Source organism: Squalius cephalus, assembly GCF_949319135.1.
Source record: "Squalius cephalus genome assembly, chromosome: 23".
In the NCBI taxonomy this organism is placed as follows: Eukaryota; Metazoa; Chordata; class Actinopteri; order Cypriniformes; family Leuciscidae; genus Squalius; species Squalius cephalus.
Genome location: NC_137144.1, coordinates 30,591,911 through 30,617,631, shown reverse-complemented (window position 1 = coordinate 30,617,631; position 25,721 = coordinate 30,591,911). Strand labels below are relative to the sequence as shown.

Genomic DNA, 25,721 nt, shown 5'->3' with positions numbered 1-25,721 from the left:
AGACCTAGGACACGCTGGAGAGACTATGTCTCCCGGCTGGCCTGGGAACGCCTCGGTGTCCCCCCAGAAGAGCTGGAGGAAGTGTCTAGGGAGAGGGAAGTCTGGGCATCCCTGCTTAGACTGCTGCCCCCGCGACCCGGCCCCGGATAAGCGGTAGAAGATGGATGGATGGATGGTGTGCTTTTAAACAACCAAAACAAATAATGCATAATGAAAATGATGTGGCTGTAAAATGATCAAGCATTTGGCTTTTATTTCTCAAAAAAACAAAAACAAAAAAAACAGAGGTATTTATTCCAACTCCAACATTTGGTTCCAAAACTAAGCCTATTTATTGTAATGTTTACCCATTTAGTGTTTATAAGTGCCAGTGCCAACAATTATATAACAATACAGTTAAGTCAACTTTATACTGTAAAACATGTATAACATGTAAAACTATGAATACAAACTTAAATAGTAAAGGCCATTTGGCCTTAGTTTTGTCTTCTTAATACAACATTACAAAAAAAGGATTGCACCTTCTGCAAATTACCCACCGGAGAACAAAAATAAATGAAATGAATATAAAATATCAAGCCAAACAGGTACACAATGTATACAATTTATAAAAAAAAAAAAAAAAGCTTTGAAAAGGGGAATGTTTTATTGCAAATATGCATTTTGTTAAATAGAAAAAGAACAGCATTTTGTTTTTCACATAGGCTAGTTGAAGTATATTAGCACGTTTTGTAGTATTATATATTTTTTTGTTAATTGAAAATGTTCTATGCTCAATTACTTTGCTAGCCGATTATGTCTTCCCCAAAAGTACGAGTGGATTTGGAGAAGCAGGCTGGGGAGTTTCATTTTTTGTTGTTTTTTGTGACATAGCCTACAAACAAGTGTGTGTGTGTGTGTGTGTGTGTGTCTTTTTTAGGCTATACTCTCTTGCAATTGAACGTGAATACGTTCGTTTACTACTTAAAAACATCAAAGCTAAACATCATATCTAGTCAAACCGCATCACGACATCACTACAAATACAGTATGGGATTAAAATCAGCGAACATCAATGTATAGGCTTAGGCACGGGCGGAAATATTGGCGCTGGGTTAAAAAAAATGCGGGGGACAGAAGTTACCTTGTTTCAGCGACGCTAAAAGGAAGCGATCCCAAACTTTAGACATAATCTGCCGTTTATGGACATCTTTACTCTCCGCCATCGCGCCAACTAAATTCAAAATGTATCACGCGCTATGGTGTGCTTCCTGAACATTGAACAACGGTCCGTGTGAAACAATCAGATCCCTGCCCGCTGTAATTCAAAGCAAGCCCGCCACTATGCTGCACTGGCGCTTTATACATGGAACTTGGACAGAGCCAGGGCACACAGGCCACTGTGGCCGCACAATGATTTTTTTTTCACGGGGCATGAAGGCCAAAGTGTAGGGCAACGGCGGCCATGGCCGCGTGTAGGGCTGGATGATTAATCGAAAAGTAATCGAAACCGAAATTCAGAGCCTATAACCGACGTTATTTTACCAAGGCGATTATCTGTTTCAACACTTAGAGCACAATCACATTATCGAATATGAACAGTGCAAACAGTGCATTTTATTCAATTGTTTGAAATATTTAATAAATAAGCATTAATATCTATCTGTGTGTTTCCTTATTTTAGAATCACAAAGAAATGATTATGCACTCTTTCATTAGAAAAAAATAACTGTGAACTTGCCATTGACATATGAGAAAGAAAAAAAATTTAAATAATCGTTCAATAATCATAACCGAGGTAACTTGTTCGATTAATTGCGATTATGATTTTAGCCAAAATACAGCCCTAGCCGCGTGGCCGCGGTATAATTCCCACCCTGGTGTCTATGTGTTATAAGATTTTTTATGTTTTTATTTTTTTTATGTGGAAACTAGATTGTAAGCCTATTGTCTGATTCACACTCCGGAGCAGGAGGTGGCAGTAATGCACCAAAAGTTGGTTGCCAACCGCCGTTAAAAACAAAAAAGAAGAAGAAGTGCGTTTTCTCTGCGTCATTTGAGCGAGACACCGTGTTTCCGGCGGGACGCGTGAATGTTTGTACGGTTGGACAGAGGAGCTCTGTGGGATGCCGTCGATTTGATGCGTGTTTAATACACAGCAGTTTTGGTGCCGTGTGAATCGCACTACAGGTGCGGGCCAAAGAGCACAAGGGACGTTACAGTGGGCTTTGGGTTCATCTAAACCTCTGTTCGGATGTTCCTTTTTGCTGTCAGCATTGTTTTGCTGCCTTTTCCGACTTTATCGGACTCGTTACAGTGACTAAACCTCTGGTTCAAAGTGAGACGGGACTGTTCCGAGTGTGTCTGCTCTATTGAACCGGCCAACGAGCATTATTAACTCTCTTTCAGTTCGCGTGTCGACGCGCTGTGCTGCTTGATCCTTCGTCCATTGTTTATGTTCACGGTGTTGAACGCACTCCATCAGCTGGACCGATGACTGGGCCGTTGGCGTGGTACCTTTATCATCGACTGTGTCGTGAGTAACTAAATTGAGTCGAAAGTCTTCAGTGGCGCCCAAGTATCAGATCAGCCACCTAACTGTCACCAGCTCTTCTGCAGTTTGTTTTCTTTAAACATTATTTGATTTTCTTGTGAGCTCATTGTTGTGTGGATTATAATTATATATTTTTCTTATTGATTGGAGTTGTGCTGGATATATAATCCATATATATATATTGTGTGTGATTTAAGTTTATTTATGTTTATTTCTTCTGTGTGGATAACCTGAGGGCAGCCTGAAAGAGGTGTTTCTTTATTGTAACCTTGTTGGCTGTTTTGCCCATTTCTGTCCACCCAGCATTGTTGGGGTGACCGGACCCCACCTCGATTTGACCGGACCGGACCCCACCTCGATTTGATGAGCCAAACTGATGTGGTGAACTCTTTTAAAATTGTGTCTTAGATTGCCTGTGGCTCTGTTTAATGTTTTGATATTATTGGTTTATTGTGTGTGTGTTTCGTGTTACTTTTCTTTTCTTCTCTCTTTAGAATTGGGGCAGCCAGTTGCAGAAAATAAGTGTCTCTTCCCGATTGTGGTGGTGGGTTCTTTTGCCTGAATGCTGTGCTCACAGTGAGGTGTGGAGTGAGTGTGAAGTGAGTGTGCACGTATGATTGCTATATCATTTCTGCCAAGGAGAGCCAGCACCCCATTCTGAAGTGAGCGTCCGTGTGTTATTTTGTTTTTCGATTATTTTTGATTTATTGGTGTTGTCTTGAATAAAATTTTATATGTTTTTATTGAGAAAATAAAGTTTTGTATTGTTTTATACTCAACCCATGTCTGATACCTGACTCGGATATAACAAACCTCTGAGCCTTGCTCTTGGTTATAGGGCATTTCCCCGGAAAGAGGCCCCGGGGTGGCGTAGTTGGTAACTTTCCTAAATCTTTAGTGTACCTCTAGTCAACACACATCAGCATATAAGGTAGCCTACTTGCCTCACAGACCTGAGACATATATAGAAAGCTTGAAATGTATACTTTTAAACAGAATACTTAAAAAAGAAAGAAAGCAGACTGTTCTCTGCTTATGTCAACCGTATGAAATGTGCATTTCTCTCAGGTGTGTTCACTACTAACTTCATCTTCAACTTCACAAGTCAAATACACAGGAATGACTATCGGCCTGTTCACATCGGCCATATTTTGACATCGGAACGATACCGACGTGTAAAAAAAATACCATATTGGCCGATATTATATCGGCAGCCGATATATCGTGCACCACTAATATCAGTCCAAAACACTCATGGATATGCACAAGGGTAGTCTAGACCGTATGCTCATGAGTGAGCTCCGCACTGCAACTGACTTGGCTCTCTTTCGGGAAACACTGACTCGTTGAACTATGCTGATAACGACGGAACTTGCGACCATAGTTGACTAACAATGCTTTCGGGAAACGCACCCCTGGTTGATATGGCAGATGCGGACAAGGTTCAGTTCCTGCAGTCCCCAATTTCCCAGCCTGGGTTGTTCAGCGACGCAGTGAAGAACTGCCCCCAACAGTTCTCTACTGATCAGGAGCAGTTGGAGGAGGTCCAACATAATCCTGCCCCAGCAGTCTGCTGCTGTCATATCACCGCTGGTGGTAGTTCCTCCACCTGCACATCACCGAGGGCGCCCCCCCTGCCGCTGTTCAAACTCCCGCTGGGCCACCACAGCAGCCTTCACTCAGGCCTCAGCAGAGAGCTAGCCACAGGCAGGCCACCCAGCCTGTATGAGGCGCTGCCAAACCAGGTGGCAAGAGCAAGACTAAGCATCCCTGATACAGGCCACTCAGGGATGGAGGGAGGAGTTTTTCAGAGTTTCTGTTCCTCTATCCCTGGGTTCCAAGAGAGTCAGATTGATGGTGTGCGACCCTATAAAGCCTTGCAACCATCAATCCTCTATAGCAGGCGTTCTCAACCCTGGTCCTCGAGGGCCACTTTCCTGCAGAGTTTAGCTCCAACCCTAATCAAACACACCTGAACCAGCTAATTAAGCTCTTCAGGATTACGAGAGAGCTACAGACAGGTGAGTTTGATCAAGGTTGGAGCTAAACTCTGCAGGAAAGTGGCCCTCGAGGACCAGGGTTGAGAATGCCTGCTCTATAGTGTCGCCAGTCGGGTATGGTTTGAGGACCCGATTATGTCTTCTCCCGTACCCAATGCCGATCAGTGTAAACAGGTCAGTGCTGCATTGCACACTCAGACTCCGCTCTGGACCGCTCCCGGGCCCTCCGTGCCAGTTCCCTGCTATCCACATCGCTGCCCTACCCCGGGTACGTCTGTGGTGCCTTTGGTTCCCCTGGAGCGTTTTCTGGAAGGCTGGAGACTGCTTTCCAATCCGTCCAGCTGGGTTCCCCGTGTTCAGAGGTGTTCATTTCGGTGTCGAGCGAAAGAGCCCCTGTCATGCATGCGGAAATTGCAATCCTACTGGCGAAGGATGCAATAGAACTGGTTCCACTAGCCGAAATGAAGTGCGACTTCTGCAGCCCCTATTTCATTGTACCCAAGAAAGGGGGTGGGTTGAGACCAATCTTGGACCTGCGTGTCTTGAATCGGACCCTTTACAAGATTTTGTTCAAGATGCTAACACAGAAATGCATTTTCAAAAGCATTCATCCTGGAGATTGGTTCGCAGTGATCGACCTGAAGGAGACTTACTTTCATGTCTCCACCCTGTTCGAGGGTCAAGCGTATCAGTACAAGGTCCTACCCTTCTACTGCCCTTCTACCCCTTTCGCCTCGTGTCTTAACGAAGATTGCAGAGGCAGCCATTTACAGTGGGCGTGGCAGAGCGGCACACTGCGGGTGACAATCACTCGAGCCTGCCATCGATTACTCAGCCCATAGTCGGACCCTTCGTTTCTCCGGGCCGGAGTGCCCCTAGAACAAGTGTCCAAGCATGCTGTGGTTTTCACAGATGCCTCCAACACAGGCTGGGGCGCCACGTACAACGGGCATGCAGTAGCGGGGATCTGGACAGACCTCCATCTGCATTGGCATATCAATTGCCTCGAGTTGTTGGCAGTACATCTTGTTTTGATTATTTGTAAATGTAACTAATGAACAATAATTCCTGTAATAAAATAATGACCCAGTAGGTAGTTGCAGCGTACACATTCGCCATTAAAGATACAATGAATGAGTTAAAAGATACTGTGATCGGGCTGCAAGTCAGAATGGAGGAGGCGGAGGGCCGTATTTCACATCATGAAGACATGACAGAGGGGTTGACAACAGACAAAGATGCTAAAGAAAAGAAGATAAAAGTTTTGTGGGATCGTGTTCAAGTGCTTGAGAACCATAGTAAGCGAAACAATGTAAGGCTTGTGGGGTTGAAAGAGAAGTATGGGACGAACGGCACCTTGTGTGAAGAAAGTTTTGAGTGAAGCACTGGGGATTGACATGGAGGGGGATTTCGAAACTGAGAGGGCTTATCGAAAATTGGCCCCCATGCCATGCCAGATAAGTCCTTACCTCATTTAATGGGGACAGTCCAATCCTACTCTAAAGTGTCTGGATATAAGATTAACTGGACAAAGTCTGAAGCTATGGCTATATCCGGAATATGTAACGCAAATGTGGTAACTAAATTTGGGTATCAAGGAGTTAGAAAAGATGTTAAATGACATTTTACACCTATGTTAAATTTGACACCACTTTTACAAAACATAAAAAATAACCTGGACAAATGGGGAAAAATTCAGTTAACTTTATGGGGGAAGGTGAATATGTCTCGGCCATCCAGCCCTATTGAGCATTTGTCTCAATGTTTGGACATGACCACAAACCCACAAGGGTCAACATAATGACAAAGACAGCCTCTTATGAACGTTTGCTTTACAAACTGCATAATAAGAACAGAGCATGTGTGTCTGTGTGTATCCCTGTCAGGGAAGATTTTTGGTCTTACGGTATGTGACGTTGTCTGTCCAGGTGACACAATAACTCTGACTCCTCATTATTATGCACTACTTAGCCCTTTTCTTTTTCTCTCTCTTTTTTTTTTCTCATTTAGTATTCCGTTACCTTCTGTTAATAGCAACCACTGTATATATTTTGGCCTTATATGTACTGTAGCATTTGTTTCTGTAATCTGTGTTTTGTATGATATTGTCATGTACCGGATGAAAACAATAAAAACTTGAATAAAAAAAAAAAAGAGTATAATTTGAAACTGCTATAAGCAAAACCATGCATATGGCTGAGGAGATATAGATTTTAACAAATCAAAATTACCATTCATGACCTCAAATGCAAACATTAGCCATTAAAGACAAACCTCATAAAATACAACCGCAAACAAGTGTTTTATATTTGATCATTTATAAATTAGTGTATAATGGATTATGAGCATGCACATTGAAAAAGGAGATTCAGATTTTAGAGATGCACCGATTGATCGGCTGGTGACCGGAATTGGACGATTTTCACGTGATCGGCCATGACCGGTGACCGGCCGGTTAGTCTGACATATGCCGATTTTATGCCGGTCAAATGCTCCCGGGCGCCGCATGATTAACATCGGGCAACATCAGAATCACACGTGCAAACGGAACGCAATAGGAAACCTCGAGAATTAACCCTCATTTACACTGCAAACGCCTGCGGCGCATTAGGGCTGCGACAAGGTTTTATTCCGTCCTCCACGCGGTGCCAACTCACACCAGGAGCATTTCAGAAGCGGAGCGACTGGATGCGCAAGACCACGTGATTTGCCTGTCCGACGTAGTTTTTCTTGATTTTTGGGTTTCTACCATACTGTCTATGGTTTCTACCAAGGATATTGGTGTGTAATACAATTGGGAGTTTGCACAGGGTGTTTATTTTGAATTTGACAATGTTTTTGACAATGTTTTTTTTACTTTTATTTTGTATTTCCGGTGCGACTTGGACGCGCATCCATCAGAAATAGACTAGGCGCCTATATTTAGCGAAGCGGCGTGGAGAGCCGCTTCTGGGAAGCTTCTGAAACGCGCCGCGTCGCGGCCGGTGTAAACACAAGCATTGACTAGAATGGGCGCGATCAGCTCCGGTAGCCGTGTCGCAGCAGTAATGCGCCACAGATGTGTGCGGTGTAAATGAGGGGTTACGGCCGTTTCACACCGCAAGCGTGAGTGGCGCATGAGCAGCGCATATTTTTTTCCGGCGTGCATGTTAATCAATGAGTGCATTCACACCGCGAGCAGGAGCAGAGCGTGAGCAGCAGTGAAGCGCGGATTTCGGCGCCGAGTCTATTTTTGCTGCTGCTCACACTCAATTAAAGTAAAAGCACACTTTTAATGGACAAAATAAGTATTATTTCACACAAAAAGTGCCCAAAATGCACAGAATTTGCATGTTGTCTAGTGTGTTTTAACAAGACCTGGAGTAGGTTATGTCAGAAAATAATATTTAGAGAAAATGTACCCATTCAAACTTGTTTTTATTATTCAGTTTGGGTAAAAGTACTATATGGTGTTTTATAAAAAAAAAAAAAAAAAAAAAAAGTAAACTAGTCAGAATATACAGTATAAGCGTTATTTTAGTTTAATTTTAATAAACTTTTAATTTCCCACACCAGGAGTAATTTATATAGTTCCATTTTATAGCAAATATCTGTTCAAAAAAAATTCTATGTTCTATGCAAAATGTTCTATTAAAGAAAAGATAGAAAATAAATATTTGTGTGTGCTGTAAAGTGGCTAAAAAAAATGAAATCTGAATCGGTTAAAATCAGTATCGGCAGCTCAAACTCAATGAAAAATCGGAAATCGGAATCAGCCAAGAAAATTGTAATCGTTGCATCTCTAAGTATAAATGGGGCTATAATTCATTATAAGCATGGACTTCATAGAAATGTTACCTTATCTTTATTGGTGTAACACTTTTCTATAAGGTTCATTAGTTAACAATGGTGGATGTAAACTAACATGAACTAACATTGAACAATATATGTGTTACAGTTTTTATTAATCTTTGTTAATGTTAGTTAATAAAAATACAGCTGTTCATTGTTTGTTCATGTTAGTTCACAGTGTGACATTTTGAAATGTATATTAACTAAGATTAATAAATGCTGTAGAAGTATTGTTCATTCTTAGTTCATGTAAACTAAAGTAGTTAACTAACTTAAAGAACCAGTAGTATAAAAACAAATGTTTAAAGTGACTAACCACTAGTGATGTTTAGAGCTTTAGTGACCTCATCTGTGGAAACAGCTCTTCGTTCCTGCTTCGTTAAACTCCAGAATAAATCAGCCAGCGCCTTTAGTAGGTTTTCTCCTGAGGGTTTACTGGTGGCTTCATTCCTCAAGCTAAACACAAAGTTTAATGATCAATAAAATACTTACACAAGATTTTGATTTTCACTGAATTATTAAGCATTAAGTATATTTCCCACCTCATCACATGCTTCCTAAACTTGTCTGTCATGAAGAGCGTCTGCAGAACTGTGTTCAAGTAGCAGGTCATTCCTTGATTGATCAAACCACAGGGAACTGGAATACAATAAAATAATCAATTTTGAATAATACAAATTTTGAGTTATTAAAAGAAACTCAAAAGGATATATGTACACACACACACACACACACACACACACACACACACACACACACACACACACACACAATAGTTATTCATTATTCAATTAAACACCCCAAAACCAAATTGTAAATAGAAACTGGTGTAATGGGAGAATACCTGGAGAATAATCTGAACCGAATGCTATAACACTGCAGTAGCTGTAATTGTAATCATAATTATTTTTTGAATAAATAATCATTAGTGTTCCAGTGATCTTATCAATCTTTTAAAGTTTTGATCCTTTACAGATTTCAGTAGTCCAATGTGCACAGTACATTTATGACGATTTTTAATGAGTATTTCAGCAGTGGCGTGTAACGAAGTCACTCCTACTAGCCACTTTGGTGGGTTGAATATTATATACAGTGAGGAAAATAAGTATTTGAACACCCTGCTATTTTGCAAGTTCTCCCACTTAGAAATCATGGAGGGGTCTGAAATTGTCATCGTAGGTGCATGTCCACTGTGAGAGACATAATCTAAAAAAAAAATCCAGAAATCACAATGTATGATTTTTTAACTATTTATTTGTATGATACAGCTGCAAATAAGTATTTGAACACCTGAGAAAATCAATGTTAATATTTGGTACAGTAGCCTTTGTTTGCAATTACAGAGGTCAAACGTTTCCTGTAGTTTTTCACCAGGTTTGCACACACTGCAGGAGGGATTTTGGCCCACTCCTCCACACAGATCTTCTCTAGATCAGTCAGGTTTCTGGGCTGTCGCTGAGAAACACGGAGTTTGAGCTCCCTCCAAAGATTCTCTATTGGGTTTAGGTCTGGAGACTGGCTAGGCCACGCCAGAACCTTGATATGCTTCTTACAGAGCCACTCCTTGGTTATCCTGGCTGTTTGCTTCGGGTCATTGTCATGTTGGAAGACCCAGCCTCGACCCATCTTCAATGCTCTAACTGAGGGAAGGAGGTTGTTTCCCAAAATCTCGCAATACATGGCCCCGGTCATCCTCTCCTTAATACAGTGCAGTCGCCCTGTCCCATGTGCAGAAAAACACCCCCAAAGCATGATGCTACCACCCCCATGCTTCACAGTAGGGATGGTGTTCTTGGGATGGTACTCATCATTCTTCTTCCTCCAAACACGTTTAGTGGAATTATGACCAAAAAGTTCTATTTTGGTCTCATCTGACCACATGACTTTCTCCCATGACTCCTCTGGATCATCCAAATGGTCATTGGCAAACTTAAGACGGGCCTTGACATGTGCTGGTTTAAGCAGGGGAACCTTCAGTGCCATGCATGATTTCAAACCATGACGTCTTAGTGTATTACCAACAGTAACCTTGGAAACGGTGGTCCCAGCTCTTTTCAGGTCATTGACCAGCTCCTCCCGTGTAGTTCTGGGCTGATTTCTCACCTTTCTTAGGATCATTGAGACCCCACGAGGTGAGATCTTGCATGGAGCCCCAGTCCGAGGGAGATTGACAGTCATGTTTAGCTTCTTCCAGTTTCTAATGATTGCTCCAACAGTGGACCTTTTTTCACCAAGCTGCTTGGCAATTTCCCCGTAGCCCTTTCCAGCCTTGTGGAGGTGTACAATTTTGTCTCTAGTGTCTTTGGACAGCACTTTGGTCTTGGCCATGTTAGTAGTTGGATTCTTACTGATTGTATGGGGTGGACAGGTGTCTTTATGCAGCTAACGACCTCAAACAGGTGCATCTAATTTAGGATAATAAATGGAGTGGAGGTGGACATTTTAAAGGCAGACTAACAGGTCTTTGAGGGTCAGAATTCTAGCTGATAGACAGGTGTTCAAATACTTATTTGCAGCTGTATCATACAAATAAATAGTTAAAAAATCATATATTGTGATTTATGGATTTTTTTTTTTAGATTATGTCTCTCACAGTGGACATGCACCTACGATGACAATTTCAGACCCCTCCATGATTTCCAAGTGGGAGAACTTGCAAAATAGCAGGGTGTTCAAATACTTATTTTCCTCACTGTATAATACATACATTTTCAGTTGTAGTCTTTTAAAAAGGTATCTGAAATAACAAACTAAGTGCAACTAATGTTGTCAAAAATATAGATTTTTCAATACATATCGATACTGAAATATCTGAAACACTTCCAATACTCATTTTCCGCAGAAAAGATAGACAATACCAGCGGCTCTTCCTCTTTCTCTCTCTCTCTCTCTCTCTGACAGCGAGTTACACACTGTCACATTCTGTTTGGGGTTTCTTTGTTCATGTTTTATTTTGTAATTCATGGTCATTGTCATGTTCCTGGTTTTGTCATGCGCTCCCCTTGTCATGTATCCTATGTTGTCATTTGGTTAATTGTTTAATCATGTTCATAGGTGTGTCTTTTCAAGTCATTAGTATCTGTGTATTTATTGACTTCATGTTTCCACAGTCTCTTGTCCTGTGTTATTCCCTGTAACTGCTGTTGGAGAGTCTCATGCATCTAGTTTTGTCAGGTCAAGTTAATGTTTATTTGAACGTTTATGGTCATGCTATGTTTATCGTCAAATCTAGTTTAAGTCATCGTCTTGTTTGGTTTGTTCTGGATAATCTTTAATAAAACTGCACTTGGGTTCAACTGAATCTCATCTCAGTGGACTCAGTTACACACAAACTCTCCTCTCCTCATTCAAATACACACAAAATAAAGTCAAAATGCTGGTCTTGGTGAGTATTCGCGTAAACACAGGTAGTTATGTTTTAAGAGAATTTAAACCGTTCTTCTCATTTCTTAATTAATGGTGTTTAGTATGTTACCATAGTTTGCGTCATATTCTTTTTAACAATACTTCGGTTTGATTCTGCAAAACACTCCAGACCATCATAAACATGCAAATAAGGGACAAAGGGACTTTCTCGAGCTCAAAGTTAGCATCTCGGTATTGGCTACTTAACCAAAGATAGGTTTGACTGATAGGGCCTTAAGAGATCTCTACTCAGAAACATCGATGCTCATTCCTTTTGAGACCAACATCTCTGACTTGACGGCATTTTTACTTTTGAGTTCACTTCATTACAATTCCCCGTTCTTCGGAAGAATTCAACAAAAGCTTCCAGCTCACTCCTAACAAACTGATCAAGAATCTCTGTATTCTACATGCATCCGGACTCTTGTTCAGCACCAAAGCCAATGCAAGTAACTTCTTTATCAACTTTTAGATGTGTTTCTAACAGGGGTGTAATGGTACACGTATGTACCAGGATTTTTCAGTACGTGATTACGCACATGTACACAATGAATACAGCGTTTAGCCTATTAACCACTATTAACCCCGCAATAATCACAAAAATCTTTGTTTTGTTATTTTCAATCAGAAACAAAGTCTCATCTTTCAAACTATGTTCATTTTATCATGAAATTCAAACAATTTTAGATGTTTTGCTGAAATCGCAAAATACAAATTAAATAAAAACATTCTGAATGTCGAATATGGCGATCTGAAAGCATTTGACATCATCAGTGAGCAGTTCCTCTGTCACAGTGAGTGTTTGTGTCTGTGCTTGGAGTGACGTCTGATGTCCATATGTACATTAACACCACTGACCCTCGCAAACTTCTATATCAAAAACTCACCAGACATGCGACCAAACTGAAATGTGCTTGTGCAAAAAGCTATCTGTGCACCAAGAGCGCACTACATGGTTTTTTTCGCATTAATATTAATTAACTCATGTGTGCCTAATGTACAGGGGTGCACATAACATTTTGGTTTTGCTTGGTCCTCACATTTTCAAATGCATTTTTTCCTTAACCCACCTCACGGGAGGAACAAATTAGAGGGATGCATAATATAGCCTATTGTTAAATATTGTTATTATCTGACTATACCTACATAAAAAAAAAAAAAAAAAAAAAATCGAGCACACTTTAAAATAGTCAAATTTTTATCAGGCAGTAGGCTAATATGGCCTAGTCGAGTCTACGCAGACTGCTTGTTATTATCAGAGATGGCAACGCCGGCGAAGGAGGTAACTTTACGTGACAAACTCAAAAAAGGAGAATTAAAAACAAAGGCAATAGAAGGTCATCCATCCATTTTTTCCCCCAAAACGCTATAAATCCATCCTTTATATATATATATATATTTTTTTTTTAAATTGATGGTTTGTCTTTTTTTTTTAAAGTATTTTGTCATTTATGAGGAAAAAAACAATCTTACGTGAGTGACAGTTCTCCATTACGGACGCGACCACTCTGAAAGCGCCGCGGCACTAAAAGACTTTCAAACTTTCACAGAGACCTCAAACAGAAAGCACAAAGCCTTTCTTTAAAGCGCATTTCGTTTTGTATTAATTGTATCTTAATTTTAATCCATGTTTCATTAACCAATTTCCTGGTTTTAATAAATAAAAAAAGTAAATAGGCTATCTTGATTGTTTAGGCTATTTTTTAATTATAGCCTAAGTGTAAAATATTAGGCTGTGTATACCGACATGGATCAATTATTAATATTAAATTTCATCTGTCTTTTGTAGGCATAGGCTAGCTGATGGCGCACCAACGAAAAATCCTAAATGATGTGCCAAAATGCGTTTTCTATTAGGCTACAATGAAAATATTGTACGGTCAGGTTTGCCGAAGTTCGTTTAATTTAGGCTATTTATTTATTTAAATAATTTATTTATTTTTGTCCAGGTGCGCCGATCGGAGACAGAGTTCACTGCTGATATTCTGAGGTAAGAGAGTTTTCTAGTCTCGCGGCTGTCATCAGCAGCGCCTTGCATTGCCCAATCAGCGGATGGCAGGCGGGTGCGGTTTTGAAAATTGGTCAAAAACGTTGGTGCGGATGGATGGCGGACGGATGATGAGTTTTGCGATGCGGTTGCGGATAAAATAGCCCATCCGCGCATCTCTAGTTCTGAGGCCTATCCAACACCACAGATTGCGCACCTATCTATCCCCAAATCTTAGGTACGCAAATGAGGGTTGCGGCAATTCATCTGGTACGCATTGTTTAATTGAGTAGCGCATGCGCACCTGCGCACCACTTATGTGCATCCCTGCTAATGTACAACTAATATACACACTTGATTATCTCTGTGTTTATGGTTTACAAATCAAAGTCACTTAAACGTTTGTTCTTGCTACATACTTTTTGTACTATTAGTAATAGCCAATGAGAAAGTTATCCTTGGCCAGAAGAATAATCTTTCTTCGAGTAGATAACAGATCGTAATGTCGGTTCGGTGGACAAACAGATCAGTTGATTGTAAAATTAATTATTTTTAATTAATTAATGTTGCAGTTAATTCTGAAAGCTACATTACAAACTCAATAGATCTAAAGGACGCCTATTTTCACATTGAGATTCCTCCAAAACACAGGAAGTTCTCTTACAAGAGTACTCTCGTGTTGCGTAAGCTAGCTAGAGAATACTGAAGCCAAAAATTATCCTTAATTTTGTATTATTTAAAACGCAATTGCTGCAGAGAGCAGACCTAGGCGAGGCAGCTCACGCACCTATTGGTCGCTCTGCTGCAACTGCTGCAACCTATCGGGAGACTGCTCATGATGTAGCACCAATGAGGGCGCGCGTGTCTCAGTCGTCACGGCCCGCCAGAATGGGCGTGGCTTATGCCTTTATAAGCCAGGTCCCGATAGGATGCTCTTTGATTTTTCATCTCTTCAGCAAAGTATTCACATTGCTGGATCTCCGGAGAGAAGCCTGCGCCGTCGAAAAGGCACTTTTCGCAGCATCTGCATCGCAGAATAAGAGACTGAGGAAGCCGGCCGTCTTCTCGCCGCCTTCAGCCGCCGCTCCTGCTGCGCCATCCGTTGCCTATATCCTTTCATTTGCTTCCGTGTGTGTTCGCTGCCTCGACACTCACGTTTATCCGCTAAAAGAGCAGAGGCGTTGTTTCAAATGCCTCGTTCCAAGTGCGGCTCGTGTAGAGCCCAGCTCAGCGACGGGGACCGCCACATCCTGTGCGTTTCCTGCCTGGGCAGAAACCACGCTGAACACGCACTTTCCCAGGGCAACTGCCCGGAATGCGACACTTTGACTATGTCGACTGGCAGTGTTTGATGTGGAACCTGGGCAGCGCTGGAAGAAGCGCCGCTCTCAGAGACCCCCGGAAGGTGTTTCTCCTCGCGAAGACATGCCGGTGGAATCCCCGCGTACATCGCTCATTGACGCTCCCGCCACCGCTACCACCGTGCCCGACGAGTTTGAGGGAGATAACCCAGAAGAAGACAGCTGTTGAGTGGTCGGGCTCCATTCTGGACTCCGCCCCTTCACTAAAAGAGTCCAGTGTACGGGCCAGCGTCGACTCCGAACTTCTCCGCCTCCTTACCAAGGCCGTGGAGGACCTCAGCCTCGATTGGTCGCTGCCCGAAGAGCCCGCGCCCAACAGGCTTTACCTCCCCGGACACCGCCCGCCGCCTCACTCAGGGCTGCATACATCTGTCTCTTCGACGCTCTAGTCTGTCGATGGCGCAAAAGACAAAGGCTACCTGGCCATTACTCCCGTCGAGGAAGCGGTAGCCACGCACCTCTGCCCGCCGTCCGCAGGGTGGCAATCCAAGCCCGCTTTGCCTTCCAAAGCCTACCGGACTACTTCGGCCCTCATCGGTCGCGCTTATGCCGCTGCCGGTCAGGCCACTTCAGCACTTCATTCCATGGCCGTGCTTCAAGTTTATCAAGCCAACCTCCTCTGCTTGATGGACAAGGCGGGCCCGAATCCTGAAAACTTCACGGATCTTAGAAGCGCCACGGACTTAGCTCTACGAGCCACCAAGTCCACTGCACAGGCCATTGGAAGAAGCATGGCGTCTCTCACAGTCACACTTTCTGACATGAAAGACTCTGACAGAGCCACCTTCCTCGCCTGTGCCTCCTTCGGGTCTCTTCGGCACGTCTGTTAAAGGGTTTGCTGAGCGCTAAACAGAGGTTCAGAAGACGTCACAGGCAATGCGACACTTCATCCCCAGACGCTCAAGTTCCGCAGGCCGCCTCCCCCTCGGGGACCCAGGCCTAAGATTACACTGAATCCCGAGCCTCCAAAGTCTTCCTGACCATCTTGGGAAGACGACGATGGTCGAGTCCTGCTGCGGCCGGACCGCCATTGAAAACAACACGCTTCGCTCTCGCAGTCCCTACAGCAGAGGTGACTGGAGGAGTGTATTTCACAGCCAACGAGCCTGTTACACAACCCGCTCGCCTGTACTCAAACGCCGTTTTTACGGCGACCCAGATAAATCTCGAAAAGAGCATTATGTCTGTTGGTCCGACTCACTCCAAAAGTGTTATAAATGTAGGAATTGTGCCCACTTCCCAGTGCTCACCCCTACACATAACCATGGCCCGTTCAGTGACATTCACTCATTCAGGGCCCATATCAATAAAATCAGCTCAAGCCGCGTGTGTTTCAAATGTAGGATATGTGCTCGCTGTTCAGTGCCCACCCCTACTCATAAAGACTGCCCGTTCAGTGACACACACTCACTTAGGGCTCCCATCAAAAAACACCAATTGTGTTTTAAGTGTAAGAAGTGTGCCCGCTTCTCAGCGCTCATGCTTACTAGTAAACACTGCACGCACTGCGTCACATACACATATAGGGCTCCCTTCAATAAAACACTTCACAGTCCCCGTGACAAGAGTGTTATGTGTGAATCGGCCGGCCGCTATTCTCAGCACGCCGCCCCACATAAACACTGTGCCACAGTGTCAATGTATCAACCCGATCGCGTCTCTGGGTTCCTGACACACAGCGACCAGAGCCCAGATACCATTCTACCCCTAGCATTTGTTTTATAGAGCATTATAAGGGTGATTCGCTCAGAGGCTGCTTTTATTTGTTTTATATATCAGATATCAGATTAAATCCATTGAACCTGCCGCCTGTTGTCCCGTGTCTGTCTGTACAATGCTACACAATGCAGACAAGTCTTCTAACTGGTGTCGCTGGCCGGGCATCACGCAGGGCATCGCGAGCCACCGGTTACACATAAATGCTGCTCTGGCTCCTCGGTGACTCCAGAGCATCCGTGTACTGAATTACACAGACAATTGGCTCATTCTAGCTCAATCAGAGAAGCTAGCAGCACACCATCGAGATCTCACTCATATGGTGTGTCTGGAACGGAGATTAAACCCCACCAAAAGTATGCTTTCTCCCAATCAGTGAACCACTTTTGTAGGGGTAGTGTGGGATTCGACCATGATGCAGCCACATCTTTCTCCTGCACGCATGACTTCGATTCTAAGCACTCAAGCTAGGTCAGGAGCTCTCTGTATTGGAAATTCAGAGGCTTTAATGTCTCATGGCTGCAGCAGCCAACATAATTACCTTAAGTCTGCTCAAGTCTTTAACGATAGACGCTTCTCTCAAGGACTGGGGTACGGTTCTCGAGCTCCCAGTAGTTCTAGCCAGGTTAGACTTCACCTTCTACTAGTTGCTCCAAGTTTGGTTTGCAGACCTAAATCACTCCTGAACGAAATCCCCTTGCGTCTTCCAAAGCTCTTGCTCGGGGTGTACCTGACAGGATGTTTGTGCTGCGACAGGATGGTCTTCTACTCACACATTTATCAGGTTCTATAGTTTAGACATGGATTAGACCCCAGGATCTAGAGTCATTCAGGGGTGATCCAAGTACACTCTGAGCTCAACAAGTGTCTGTGCTTACACACAGCCGTGTGGACAGGCTTGGTTGCCTTGGACGTGGCAATGTTGAAATTGTAATTCCCATAAAATCATGAAGCAGCTTTGAGTTCCTCTTTTCAAAACTAGTCATTAGTACTGTCAACAGGTGTGTAAAAGCTAGGTGGACAAGCTAGCACATTAGCTTAGAATAGCACATCAAAACTCAACAATTTATGAGATTCATATTATGTATTTGCATCAAACTCACTGTATAATGTCAGTCAACTGTTTGAAATAACTTCCTTTTTATTCAGAGCAGTGGTTTTCAACATTTATTGAGACAGCGCCCCCTATCAGTTATCCTGGTCCTTTACCACCTCCATCAAATCAAATTTAGTCTAATTGTCCTGCATATATTGTTGACTGTTATTCAGTGTTGCCTATTTGTGTTGACTTTGTGAACATTGTTATTTTGTAAATATCACATTCACACATGTAAATGGAAGAAATGTAAACTCACATTCATTTTATTTCCTCATTGTTTTGCGAGTACGTCAAAAAAAAGAAGAAATGTCCTGATTTATATGAGTCCATTACGTTTCAAATCTTGCGTTTTTGTGTGTCAATAAGTGTGATGTGCCTTACAATGGTAATATGTTCTCTGTCTTGCATTATAAATGTGAAAATGTGCAATAAAATAAGTAAAAACATTTATAATGTTTATATAGACTTAAATAATTAAATAAATTAAATAAAAATAATTCCCATTTATATTTCACATTTATATTTCAATCTTTCCTAATAAAATCTTAATAAAAAATCCTCCACACTTTTCACATTTCATTAGCAGCCCATTATCATCTAATAATATAAAAACAGCTAATTTTCAACTAATAATAATAACTTTGTATTCATCAAAGAATCATAAAAACTAAAACGTATCACTGTTTCAAGTTTTCAGCTTTGATCACAGGAATAAATTTGATTTTAACATAAATTCACATAGAAAATGGCTATTTAAAATTGTAATAATATTTCACAATATTACTGTTTTTGCTGCATTTTTTTATCATATTAATGCAGCCTTGGTGAGCAGAAGAGACTTCTTTCAAAAACATTTACAAAATCTTACCGACCCTTTTAAACAATGGAGTATATTATATATTTTTTATATATAATATATATTTTTGTGTATATTACTAACATTATTATTAATCTATATATATAATTGTCATGACAACTCTCTGAGAGATTGGCATGGTAATACAGACTGGCATGGTAATGGATATGGCAATGTTAATGTATTTGTTCTTGGAGAACACATTCCCAGACACGCAGCTGCTGCACATATAACCTAGGCTACATGAATTAACCCCCCCCCCCCCACCAAAATTTGTAACTGTGTCGTAAAGCTAACTCTCTATCGAAGCTCTATCTCAAGAAGCTTCAGATGTTTGTGTCTTGGATCCAATGTTGCCGCAATCAGAGGTAGAGCCATTTTCTCAGCATCCTCAGCAACAGTGACTATGCGCCGTTTCAGAGATTCTGCCACGGCTGTCTTGAATTCCGACACTTTTGGAGACACACCAGTTTGTGTGTTTAGGTGTTTAGTGATGAAGCTATGTGTGATCAGATAGATCATCGAAACGCAAACATGCGTCTCACTACACATTGCTGTTATGACAGACTTCAGAGACTGGAGAATGTGTATCAGTTCTACCAGTGCTCATCTTTCAAGTCAAGTGTCTTCGCATCTGCAAGTTTTGGGATATTGCGATCTGACAGAACAACGCACACAGTCCATCTCTGTTCCAAAACACATTGCATATTGCACAAAACATATTGCACACAGAATTCCACACAGTACTGGATAAGTGTGTGTTTGGGTACGTTCTGCTGTTGTTGTTTCTGGCGAAGTGCCACTGTAGCCACAGCGCTGTGGTGAAAATGTGCCACCAATCGGCTACTGGCAGTGATCACGCTTTTCACAGTAGCAACACTGAATTAGCAACACCTTCATTGATGTTTAGCTAACATCACTACATGAATAAGCCATGTTTCTCTCTGTCTCGACTCTGGACCCCATGCTCAGGCAACGCTAACCAATCACAGCTTAAGGTGCCAAATGCTGCTATAACCGATCAGAAAATAAAAATATAAACTTTGCCACCGTCCTGTGCAAATACTTGACTACTCAGGTACACGTGCACATCCCTAATTAAGTCCATGTTGTAGCAAAAAAAAAAAAAAAAAAAGATTGCGCCCAAATCATGTGCTGGTGGAACCAACTGAGAAATTTGCTAGCACCAGTGCAACCAGTGGAAAAGTTAGTCTGGAGCCCTGGTTAATCTTACAAATACTATCCCTTCTGTTTTTTTTTTGTTTTTGTTTTTTTTGTGAAATCTTATAAATTATCCTGTAATTTGAGTTGGAATATTCACCAACTATTTATAAAAGGGGTTAATATATCCTGGATGTTAAATGTACAAATCAGTTTTCAAGAAACTTTGTCACTGCTAGTAATATTTCAATTATTAAAGCTTATGGGAAAGGGCTAAATGGTTATCACTTTCCCCAAATATTAAAGATATGAAAAGTGCCAAACAATGTGTTGTTTAATAATAAAATAAAAGAAGTAAAATATATATAATTCATCATTAATACCCTTGTACTAAATATTTAAGTACATTTAACAAAAATGTTTCCCCAGTCTGCTCTTTTTGCTAAGAAGAGGAAGAATCTAAACTTATTCTACTTCTGTTCTTAAAGTCTGACATGTTTGGCTTATGTCTCAGCTTCTTTACTTGTATTTAAACAGCTGTGAAATATTTCTGTCAGAAAGGTTCTTTTTCACTCTGATATCTCTGAAAATATAGAGCTAGGTGATGTCTTAAACTTTATCTGTATGATGCTTGAATACCAAATTAATGAAGAAAGATACCTTAAATTCAAACCTAACTGCAAAGTATTTGCTTATGATTTACTTTTACTATTTTCATCACATCGAAAAAATATCCTTCAATAAAAAAACAATACTGATTTATAATTATGCAATAAAAAAGAGAAATATGTGTACGATAACCATAATGCAGCGTGAGGCTCGTACCGAATGAATTACCACATTTGGCCAAAAGATGGCGCCACAGCTGAATCTATACATCCATCCATTCAAAACGCTGGTCTAATGCTGCTACATTTGTAATATCATACAGATATAAATTCTCTTTTGATTAATTATTAAATAATTTAATAAAGTTATTATTATTATTAACTATGCAAAAGCAACAGCCCTTCCTGCCACTCAGTGTCCGAATTCACTCACTCGTTTTATTCACTCATTTAACTGGACAAGATTTATCTGGATTAATGTAGGGAATAGTGAATGAGGGTAGGCCTAAAGGGGCTATTGTGAACACAGGCACAGTTGTTGCTGTTGTTGTGCAGAGATGCCATAGCCTAGTCAAAGCAGTTTTTCACTCTTGTTCTGTTTGGTTCAGCAAATCTACTGCGTGTAAGTAAATTAATAGAGGAATACGTCATTAAAAACACGACTTAAATCTCTCTATAACAGGAGCAGCTCCTTCTGTTTCTGAATTAACACAACACGACGACCTGTCTTTCTTGCCCTGTTAGGTATTATTTAAAATTGTGGGCCTTTTTGGCCTAATTTTTCTTTTTCTTAAAACAGTCCTATATTAGGCTATTTGTAAGTGTCCATCCTTATATCGAGGAAATAAACTAATGAGAGGAACAGATTATGAAAACTAATTAAGAGAGTTTATTGATGTCAACCAAAACATTATTCTCTCATCATAATATCTAATTACAGTTTGCTATATCTTATCTAGCTATTTCATAAGGCATGTAGTATAAGTCAGTTTTACCTTTTTGATCAGACATCGTTGGGTGATTTCCCGAGGAGAAAAGCGAATATATCTTGCTTGGTATTGTCTGCATTGTTATAACGCATCAGCTTCACGATTTGCGATATAAACCAGATTTATCTCTTGATCATAGAGTCAACACAGAAAGAGCATATTTAACCTTAACCAACTAGACACAAGTGTTATACAAGATCCAAGATGGCAATGAAATCGAAAGTGAGCAGCTTTCTATATTGTACTGTTTCATGAAGCTCCTCCTTCCACACAAGAGTGCTCGTCTGTAGGAGGCGTTTTATAAGCGCAGTGCTTTCGTTTTCTCAGTGTGATCTGATCTGATATAGCCCAGAACTCGACTGTGTGAAAATGGTCTTTCAGGTGCTCATTAATTTCAATGATAAAAGGAATAAACCACTAGAAGTGGCAGACACTCAGGAAACGTTTGATAAAACCACTATTTTGGAACTGAAGACGAAATTTAAAGTAAAGAACCCCGGAGCACCAGGTAGGTTAAACTCACATTGTTTTTATAATAGACTACACATTGAAATTAAAAGCAAAATTGTATTTAAAACATGCTAGGTTTAAAAAAAAAAAAAAGATGATTTATTTGACAATCCAGTGCTGGATAAATATTGATTGTTTTGGCACACTGACAGTGTTGGGTCAAACAACCTCATATTGAAGTTTATTTATATGATTAATGCATTCTAAAATATATTTTATATGACAGGAACGGTTCATATAAAACAATTTTTTCGATGGCAATTCGGATATCATAATAGGCAACTGAAAATATTTAGAACAACGTTCCCGGAAGTGACAGGAGCGATAACAGTAGCCTCGGTGAACTGGTAACAGAAGATTATATCTTGTCCATAAATGTCAGTCTATGCTAATAGTCATGTTTAAAAAGCTATCATCACTCGTTAAACGAGTGACGCGAGAACGGCCTGGAACATTGTAGCCTATAGATCAATAGATCGGCCCCATTACAGACATTGGAGCTGACTGAACGGCAAATTTGCAGAAACTGTAATCTCGTTCGTGGCGTCGCGCAGCCCTTCTGCCCTCTCCTTTCACTTCCATATGGTGGCGTCATTTGTGTGTAGACACGGTTACGGCTGCATTTGTATGAGGCTAACGTTCCATGTTAGCTGCAAAGTAGCCTACAATAAAATAAAGGTATAATGTGTGATCTAAGTAGGCTTATAATTTGATAGGAATACAATTGATTAGGCCTACAAACCTTAATTTAATTTAGAAAGAATGATTAAGTTTTATCTGGATTGTCGCAGATTACTCAACTGTGGGTTACATCAATTAGTTTGACCCAGCAGTTGAGTTGCACAAAACTTCTCAGCATTTAGGCAATAAACAAATCTAAATAACTTCATTTTAGAGCATTGTTATTGCTTAAATAAATAAAAATAATTAATTAAAAAATATATATAGCCTATATATTTAAAAAAGAAAAGAAAAAAGTTTGACATGGTAGGCTATCATATTTTGAAAGGCTTAGTAGAGTAATAGCTTTTTTCATCCATTTTATTTCTATAGATAGCATAAGGGTTGTCTTTGGAAAAGACCCTCTGGAGGACAACAGGACACTTGGTTTTTACAATATTAGACATTTATCTGTCCTATTTTTTGTTTTGAAAATGCCTGGAGGGAGGTATGACTTTCTTGCATCACAATCCTTTTTGTTTTATTGCCATATATAATGTCATATATATTTATTACTAACCTTTTTATGTGTCTCTCTTAGACATATGGATCCTAAATGACCTGAGAGGTGCAAGTGACAAAACCCAACTTTCTGGGGGGGGGGGGGGGGGGCGAAGATATTACTGAAAAGTTGCATGATATGTGTTTCTTCATGTCATTTTGATGTTGTACTTTAATCTCTCTGTTGGGGGAGGGGGGCATCTAATTATTACACAGGACTTGAGCTGTAAAGATGACAGATGATTATAATTTTAGCTGAAAAACATGCTAATAAACATTTTCTCCAATGAAAATTTTGCTCAGTCTTTTGTTTCAGTTTCAGTTTCTCAGAAGAGATAGTGTTTATGGTAATCACTGTTCTATGAACAGTAAACATGCAGGCTTATCAGTTCCTGCAGAATGCAATGAATCAGGTTTCTGTACTGTGCAGTAGGACAGACACACCATGTACAACATCCTGGAACATATTTTTAATAATTTTCTCCTATAAGAGACTATTGATGTGATTATCAAACTAAAACCAGCTATTTTTCTGTTAGTGTACTTTTTCTACTGCAAAGTGAACACGTTTTGTCTAAAAGTGTTTTGCCTAGAAGCTCAAATTGAAAAGGAAAATGGGAAAATAACAATTGACTTAATTATGAAAATTATTATTTTCATGTCAGAATTTGTGTAGAATAGATATTGTCATTAAAACAACAAAAGACTGTTTAGCAGCTCACCAGTATTGTCAAAAATATAGCATAAATATAAGTGAGAGAGGTAATATATACAATAATTTGTGCAATAAATATAGTGCTGTAAATACATATGAACAATGACAGATGTTGATTTTTGGTAAGAAAAAAGTAATTCATTTGCTTGTGATATTACCATCAATGAATAAACATGAATAAATCAATAGTATGCGTGTGTTTATCTCTGTTGATTCATTCATGCAATATCACAGTGTGTATGTGTATGTACAGGGGTGCCGCCAGAAATTCTGGGCCCTATGGAAACCAAAATTTCTGGGCCCCCTACATTTTTTACAGATAAAATTTAACCCAATAAACATGCCCTGTATACTTTAAAAAAGATACTTAGCACATTGCGTAGTTAAAATGTCTAAAGATGAGTACAAAGCCTACAAAAACAAGAAAAAATATATATATTTGTATAAGTCAAACACACACGTAATAACCATATTATTTCTATTGGCCTATTTAGTTTTCTTAATATTAAAATATCTATTTTGTAAACTCCTTATAGCCAATGGTTACTACAGACACATGTTTTATTCAGTTTTTTTATATTATTTTTTTCTGGGGCATTTTATTCATATTAAGAACGTCAAGTTTGACATAATCGATCGTAGCAGCAGCACTGTCACTTCACAGAACACACGACACACACGGCAAACTGATTTTGTGATTTTTGAAGTGTATAGATTACTTTTTGTTTTGTAAAGTTATCATCATGTGGCGAACACAGTAGATAAGACGTGTTTAGAGGCTTCAATCTTCGTGAAGTTTCGCGCTCAGGCTCACCTTGTTCGGCTGAAGGTCCTTGCACACTGAATCCGAAATTTTCGCATGCGTTTTTTTCGTATCCGTCATTCTGTGGCTCTAAACTGTCAAAACACCATTCAAACCCTTGTTAGGCCGGTGACACACTGGATGCGTGGCGTAAGCGTCTCAGCTGCGTGGCGTGTCCGTTTTTATTTCGGCTCCCATGTTAACAGGTTAGAGCTTGCACACTGCCTGCGTGACACGCGCGTCTCAGGCGCGGCACGAGCCGCATTCTAGAAATAGAACCGCCGGCCTATTTTTCACGTGACACGCAAGCGTCTTGGAAGCGTTTCCAAGCAAAATTGAATAGGAAAAGATGTTTATATGACATTTTGACACAAATACATATTAATAAATGTCATTTTGATGTTTGAAAGTGTCTAGGGTTTGACATAAATGCAAATATAAATGCAATTTCAAAAAATATTATTGATTTTCAAATACTGCACCTGTCAATACAGAACGAAATATTCTGTAGCCTATATTGCCGTCAACACTGCCGACGTTGTCTTTGCTGCTATATATTTATGTTTAACATGAAGTAGCCTAGGCCTTCCACAACTCTCTCCCCATGTGTCAAATATATCACCAATATGTCACCTAGCAGCAGCAGCGCCGCATCAGACACGCTTCTGGTGTGCAAAGACATGGAAAACGCGATGCAGCCGCCACGCAGCTGACACGCAAAAACGCCACGCTCACGCCACGCATCCAGTGTGTCACCGGCCTAACGGATGCGAAAAACGCAGAAAATCGAACCCGATCCGATTTTTTTTTTGACGGACGAAAGTTTCGGAGGCAGTGTGCAAGTGTGATTGACATAATGTGAGGTTGTATTTATTTTTTAACGTGCTAAAATATCGGACGCGAATTTCGCACGGGGGGAGAAGGAGG

General features: G+C 40.6%; 1 protein-coding gene and 1 long non-coding RNA gene across 2 annotated transcripts in view; one reads left to right on the top strand and one right to left on the bottom strand.

The window, feature by feature from the left end:
- LOC307151533 (uncharacterized protein) overlaps positions 1-21,816 on the bottom strand; it is a 197,238-nt gene extending 175,422 nt beyond the window's left edge. Inside the window, exons 1-3 of the mRNA XM_079859626.1 lie at positions 21,553-21,816; positions 8,907-9,003; positions 8,681-8,820 (exon numbers count right to left, since the gene is read on the bottom strand). Of these exons, the coding sequence (XP_079715752.1) occupies positions 8,681-8,820; positions 8,907-9,003; positions 21,553-21,625 (310 nt within the window). The 5' untranslated portion in view covers positions 21,626-21,816. The remainder of the gene's footprint in view (positions 1-8,680; positions 8,821-8,906; positions 9,004-21,552) is intronic.
- A 41-nt stretch (positions 21,817-21,857) lies between these two features.
- LOC307151706 lies at positions 21,858-24,182 on the top strand. Its single transcript, XR_013819922.1, has 3 exons — positions 21,858-22,054; positions 23,110-23,224; positions 23,318-24,182. It is a non-coding gene; the product is annotated as an uncharacterized lncRNA (long non-coding RNA).
- The last annotated feature ends 1,539 nt before the right edge of the window (positions 24,183-25,721 follow it).